The following is a 6,038-nucleotide window of genomic DNA, read 5'->3' as shown; positions in this document are numbered from 1 at the left end:
CCGCTTCTGCGGGGCAGGGCCCTGCGGTTCCGGGACGGGCGACAGCCGTTCATTAACGCTGCGCACCTGCGAACCCCCCACCCCGGACTCCCCGGCTCGGTCTGGTCTGGTCCGCACGCGGAGACGGAGCTGGGCCGGCTGGGCTCCTACAGGCCCTGCGGGGGGACCTCATCGGCTTGAATTTGAGACCCTCGGAAGGAAGGGAGGCTGGGACGCACTGGGGTGCGCTCGGCCGCCCCGCCCTGGCGCTTCGCTCGGAACGCGGCCGGGACGCCTCGCCCTCCGTGGCCTCGGGGGCTGCGTTGCGGTGACGACCTCCAGCCCCTTCGGGGGCGGATGATGCCGAAGCTGCGGGGTCCGCAGAGAGCGCACACGGCGGCTCGCCCTGAGGGTCCATGGGCACCCTGACTCCCGGAGGCCGGACACACACACTCGGGTCGAAAGGGGACTCGCCAGGTGCAGACGCTCCGGGCTCGCGGCCCGCCCCGCGCGTCCTGCGCCTGCGCGGCCACGGGGCTCGTCAGGTGCGAGCCGCGCACAGGTGAGGGGCAGCGCGCCTTCACGGACCTGCTTCGCGGGCGCCGCGGGTACTTCGGGGCGCCAGGCTTGCGGGGAGGTGGCCGTCGCCGCGGGGAGCGGGATGGAGCCGGGGGCGCAGGTGGGCCCGAAGGGGCGCGGGTGGGCGGGGCAGGCGAGGGGAGCCAGGCCCCTCCGCCCTCCGGGTCGGACCCCGCGCCAGTCGCTACCCGACCCCCTGTCCAGAGACCCCCCCACCGTCCTGCCGCGCAGGTTCCAAGCGAGAGGCAGGCGCAGAACAGGGTAACGGCCGGCAGGTGAAGGTCAGAGCCGACCTTTCGCCCCGCGCCTCGTCCCCAGAGGTCCCTCTGAGAGGGACCCCCACCCCCATCCCACCCCATGGGTCCGGGGCTTCTGAGTCAGCAGGGCGTCTTCGTTTCCTTCTTCATCCGTCAGTCGGTGAGAAACGGGCCCCAGGAGACACCCCCACCCCGCCCTGCCCCACCTGTAAGAAAACATCCTTTTAGAGCTGCTTCTAGAACTTCAGATTCTTATTTTTCCTCGGCTTTCCCGAGAAATCCACCCAAAACGTGGAGCTCTTGTCTTACCATTTTCACAAACAACCTCATAGGTAAGAAACAAGGGACTCTGCAGGGTCAGCCGGGTGGGTTCTCGCAGACTTGCAGGAAGCCAGGCCCCTCCTTCACGTTCTGTGGAAACCGGTTTGTCTTCTTTCTCTTGGAAAGTGGCACTTTTTTGCTTCGCTTCAAGGAGGTGTTTTTAATTATATTTAGCTCTTCTTCTCTTCCATGGCTTCTGTGCTGTGAGTTTTCATCAGAAAGCCGAGTTCGATGTGCTGTCTGAGAAGTCACCCATATTTCCGCCCCCACATTTATGACTCTGTTTTTCCCTCGAAGTCTCACATCCTTGGAATCTTCTTGGTAGATGATGTGGTGTAAGATTTTTTTTAATTCCTTTTTTCTGAGTAACCTGTGAGTTTTTAAAGAGTGCAGTATACCAGCCCCATAAACTTATTTTAGGGTAAGGCAAGAGGCAGGGAAGTGGGCTCACTCTCCTGGGTTTTTCCCCAATGGGCCGGCCAGTCAGCACGGCCTGGACCGAGACAGCCCCTGCCTGCTGGAGCGCGTCCCCAGTGTGTCTGGGCCACCGCTCTGAGGCTGCGTCTGTGAAGCAGCACCAACCTGCCCCACCTGCGAGCTCTCAGGGCACTGCCTCCTGCCCCGTGGGAGACACAGCAAGTAACCAGTTGGGGTCCCACATAGGCCAGTTCAGAGCAGGTCCCCGGGGAGAAGGGAAGGGACGCAGCCTCATGGCCCTGGGAGTGGTTCTGCAGGCACATCCCCACCTGTGGCCCCCAGTGGGGCTGCTCCCCTGGAGGGCACTCGGCCGCCAGATGGGAATTCTCTGACAGATGGACAGGCAGACATTCGGACACCTGCAGGATGTGTCCGTGGTGTCGCCTGTACAGGTTGAGCTTAAATGTTAAGCTCATCTCATTCACAAGATTTCTACTTTTCTTCCCCCAAAAACATTTTTAAAAAATCCTGTCCTTGGGGCAGGGGTATCATACTCATTTTCACGGGGGGCCACATCAGCCTCCAAGTTGCCTTCAAAGGGCCGAACGTAATTCTCGGACTGTGTAAACATAACTGCTCCTTAACTGGGGGCAAGGAGCTCGGCGCTGCCGCCAGGTAGAAACAAGGATAAGACAAGGTGGAGGCCGGCTTCTGCCGTGGGCCTTGTGTTTGCCACCAGTGCCTAAGGGGTTCGGTGACTATCCCTGGGCTCAGCTCCCTGCTGTCCCCCCCACCTCCAGGAAGCCACCTCTGTGCTCCGTTTTGACAGGTGTCTGGGTGGAGCTCCTCTGAGGACGAGGGCCCGCCTTCGGTGCTGGGACGGCTGTCCTCGGGAACGGTCCCGAAGCACAGCACCCCCGAGGAAGGCTCCCTGCACCGGCACAGAAGCCCCCTGGGCCGTGTCCCCTACCACGGGGTAGGGGGCCCTGCTGATGGGTCCCTGCTGTCTACACGCTCTTCCTGGGACCTGCTGTCCCCCGTCCGTAGGAGACGGCTTTCTACCATCTGGGCCTCTGAGGAGTCCAACGAGCAGCTAGGGCCAGAGGCAGACCCCTGGGCTCCTGAGGAAGAGCCACCTGCGCCAGCTGAGGTCACCCAGCATCGGCGACGGCAACACAAGAAGCAGGGAGGGGCCCCACGGAGCCGGACAGGAAGTATGCGGTTGCCTGGGGTCCCAAACACCGCTGGGCGGAGGCACCGGGACCCAAAGAAGCTGGCAGCCGTGGTAGGCAGGCCCTGACCCTAGCCTGTCCCTGTGCCTATCCTGTCCCTGTCCCCTGGGAGCTCTGGGTCCCCCCGGGAGGTGGCCTGTGACAGTTGGGAGCAAGATCACAGCCCTTCCCTCACTGAGGGACCTTGGCCCAGGCCATGGAGAGGTCGCAAGCCAGAGAACACTGGATGACTGGCCTTTCTAGCATCTGGGCCCCGCTCTGGGGGTTCCCCTGCCCCCATGGGGAAGACCTTTGCTTATGCCATTAAAATACATGTCCCACCGTCCCCTCTAACTCCAGACTCCTCAGCACACTGCTGGGGACAAGGCAGATGGCATAGGAGCCCTGGAGACTCCCTCACTATCCTTGTCTCCCACACCCCCTGCAGCCACCCCCATTCCCCACTCTGGCCAGCACTGAGGGTCCGGACGTCACAGTCAGTCAGTGGGAGGGTCCCCAGGCCCCTGTGCTGCTTTGAGCTCGGCTCCCAGCCCCCAGTGCCCTGCCACCCTCCAGATCTGGGGGTTGCTGAGAAGGGGCTGCTGGGGAAGCCACACACCCCGCACGAAGGTCAGCAGCCAAGATCCCTCGGGGCCCCAGGCCCCTCCCACCCAGCCCTGGGGTTCTGATGACCGAGGCAGAGGCAGCACCTGCCTGTGGTCAGGCTCCTGCCCTGGGTGCCCTTGCCTGCCTGTCGGCTCTGGGAACCCTGGACCGGCCCCTCCATGGCCTCTGCGGCCTGTCCTGCTGTCTGTCTGTCCCAGCTTTGCTGCTGATTTCTCACCTTCCAGGTGGAGGACCTTGAACTGCAGGGGAGGCCTGGGCTGGCCGGTGGCCCCGCCCTCATCCCTTCCTCCTCCAGGCCTGTCCCCCTTGGCCCCGGGCACACGCCTGGTGGTCTGGCTGAGCCTGTCCTAGGTAGCGGCAGGAGCCATCCTGCCCCTTGCCCCACACTGTCCCAGCTCCAGGAGGGGCCTCTGGGCAACAGCAGCAAATGGACGTCCCCTGGCCACCCAGACACCCATCTGCAGGTGCTGCCTGCGCCAGCCCCCAAGTTCCACCGCACACCCGCTGGCCCCTTCCCCGCGACCTCTCTGAGCCCGAGTCAAACCCAGCCCCTTGAATCCTGACCCCACCCACCCTCGCAGCCGCCCTTGCATCTGGGTGGTTGTGGCTCCATCGTGGGTGGCAGCGCCTGGCTCATGAATGGGGACAGTGCCAGCTGGCCGAGCCACTGTGGCTCTCGGCCCAGGTGGTGCCCAGGAGCTGACAAGTTGGGGGTCTGCGGTACAGAGGAGACATCGCTGTCCCTGTGGCCACCCCTCAGCAAGCCCGCTGCTCCCACAGATAGAGCGTGTGAGGCAGTGGGAGGCCCGCCTGCTCTGGAACATCGAGGAGGCCACCAGGCATGAGCTCACCGTGGAGGACGACGACTGACCACGGGGGACCAGGGAGCACAGGAGCCTCAGCCTGACTTTCGTCCATCCGTCCGTCTGTCCTACTCATCTGTCCATCTGCCTGTAAACCCCACACCCTCCTCAGGACTTGCCACAGGTGCCTCCTTGAAGGCCCTCCCACATCATGCCACTGGCGGGGGGGGGGGGGGGGGGCTGTTGATAAAGACCTTGTAACTCAGGTCCAAGTGTGGTCCTGGCAGCGCCAGCTGAGCCAGGGGCCCCAATGGGTGTAGCCCCACCCACCGCCTGCTTCCCAGAGTCCAGTGTGGCTCAGTGGGGGGCTCGCTGATGCTTTGCAGGTAAAGACCGGGGAGCTCAGGAACCCACTGGCCTGACACAGGCTGGGGATCCCAGGTCGTGGGTTCGGAATGTCACCCCAGGAAAATCCCAGAACTGGGGTTCTCAACCCGAGGGCCCCTGGGGCATGGGGGTGCTGGGTTTGTTCCCTGGGGGCAGAGGAAGGGCCCCCCTGCCCTCCCCACCCCCCGCCCGCTGTGGGGAAGAAGGAGTGGGCACCCGGGAGCTTCAGGTGCACAGGAAGGGGCTGGAACCGCCAGGCCCGGCCCCCAGGCGCGTCTCGGTCGCAGGTGCAGAGCTGGCCTCTGCTCTGGGGCGTGTTTTCAGGCCCTCACTTCGTCCAAACGTGTGCCATCTCCCTTTCTCCTACAAACCAAAGGAGGCTTACGTCTGCACCCCTCGTCCAGGCCCGTGGGGCAGCCTGATGCTGCTCAGGGACAGGGACCAAGCTTGCCGCTGGGGCAGAATCAAACAGGCACCCCAATGTGAAGCACCCCAAAATGGGGGCCCCCAGACTCTCAGGCTGGGTAGGGATAGTGGGACAGCAGGTGACCCAGGCAGGCAAGGTTGGGGTCACTGAGAGGCAGGGTGGGGGTTCCCAGCCTGCGGGAGGGTAGATGGCAAACCTGGTCTTCCTGGAAGGGCCACCTCCAAGTCCCCAATGTGGAAGGAGCGATGACAGCCCTCACAGGAGGGGACGGTCCCTTGGGCTGCCGTCACCGAGTCCAGCGTGTGGTGGGAATGTGTGTGCTGAGCTGGTTCCTCGGGTAGGAGCTGCCTCCTCCACCATTCACTGTTCCCTGTGCCGTGACAGCGATCAGGTTCTCAACACAGTGGGCTTATTTGGGGGGGGGGGGAAGGGGGGGCCTCTGCAACGGTGTTCACAATAAAAGTAAAGAGGAAAAACGTATTTAAAAAATGATATGTGTATTAATTTTTCAAATGGAACACGAAGGCAGAAAGAGGCAGGAAAACCACCGGTGGCCGTGTGAGGGGTGGCAGAAGCCTCGCTGCTCGCCCTTCCCAGCAGCAGGTCCACGACGCGGTGGTCTCCCGGCAACTGTTTCCGCCAGCGTGTGACGCCCCGCAAGTGGCTTCTGTCCCTGCCTGGTTTCATACCGGGAAAAACCAGGAACGAGCCAATGCTTCCACCACGCTCTTGCGGTCCCCAGGGTGTGGCCCTCGCCGTCCACATGGCCTCGGCCCTTCCCAGCCACCAGCTCCAGGTCACTGGTCCCTGCACCAACCCTGTTTCTCCTGCTCCTGGTTCAGGGGTGTGACAGGCTCCCCCCAAGGACAGGCATTAGCTGTGTCCCGGCCAGTGTCAAGCCCTCCCCGACCGCTCCCTCTTCTCTGCTGAGCCCAACCTGGCCCGACCTTGGCCTGCCGAGTCTGGTTTGAGCTCAGCCTGTTGATGACCCCCCGCTGGACTCCTGGTCTAGTTTATCGTGCCCGCCGTG

General features: G+C 63.4%; 1 protein-coding gene across 1 annotated transcript; it reads left to right on the top strand.

Moving 5' to 3' along the window:
* Positions 1-616: 616 nt before the first annotated feature.
* Positions 617-5,411, top strand: CCDC201 (coiled-coil domain containing 201). Its single transcript, XM_045197372.2, has 3 exons — positions 617-658; positions 2,383-2,838; positions 4,172-5,411. The coding sequence occupies exons 1-3, from the start codon at positions 641-643 to the stop codon at positions 4,259-4,261; spliced, it is 564 nt and encodes a 187-aa protein (XP_045053307.2). The 5' UTR covers positions 617-640; the 3' UTR covers positions 4,262-5,411.
* Positions 5,412-6,038: the final 627 nt, after the last annotated feature.

This window comes from Desmodus rotundus, chromosome 6, assembly GCF_022682495.2.
Source record: "Desmodus rotundus isolate HL8 chromosome 6, HLdesRot8A.1, whole genome shotgun sequence".
In the NCBI taxonomy this organism is placed as follows: Eukaryota; Metazoa; Chordata; class Mammalia; order Chiroptera; family Phyllostomidae; genus Desmodus; species Desmodus rotundus.
The sequence above is the reverse complement of the archived record's forward strand: the minus strand, read 5'-3'. Positions and strand labels throughout refer to the sequence as shown.

What these genes read in the sequence shown, in the direction of transcription:
- CCDC201 (XM_045197372.2), top strand. An exon ending in CAAAGAAGCTGGCAGCCGTG is followed by an intron (nt 2,839 to 4,171) that starts GTAGGCAGGCCC and finishes CTGCTCCCACAG; the next exon opens with ATAGAGCGTGTGAGGCAGTG.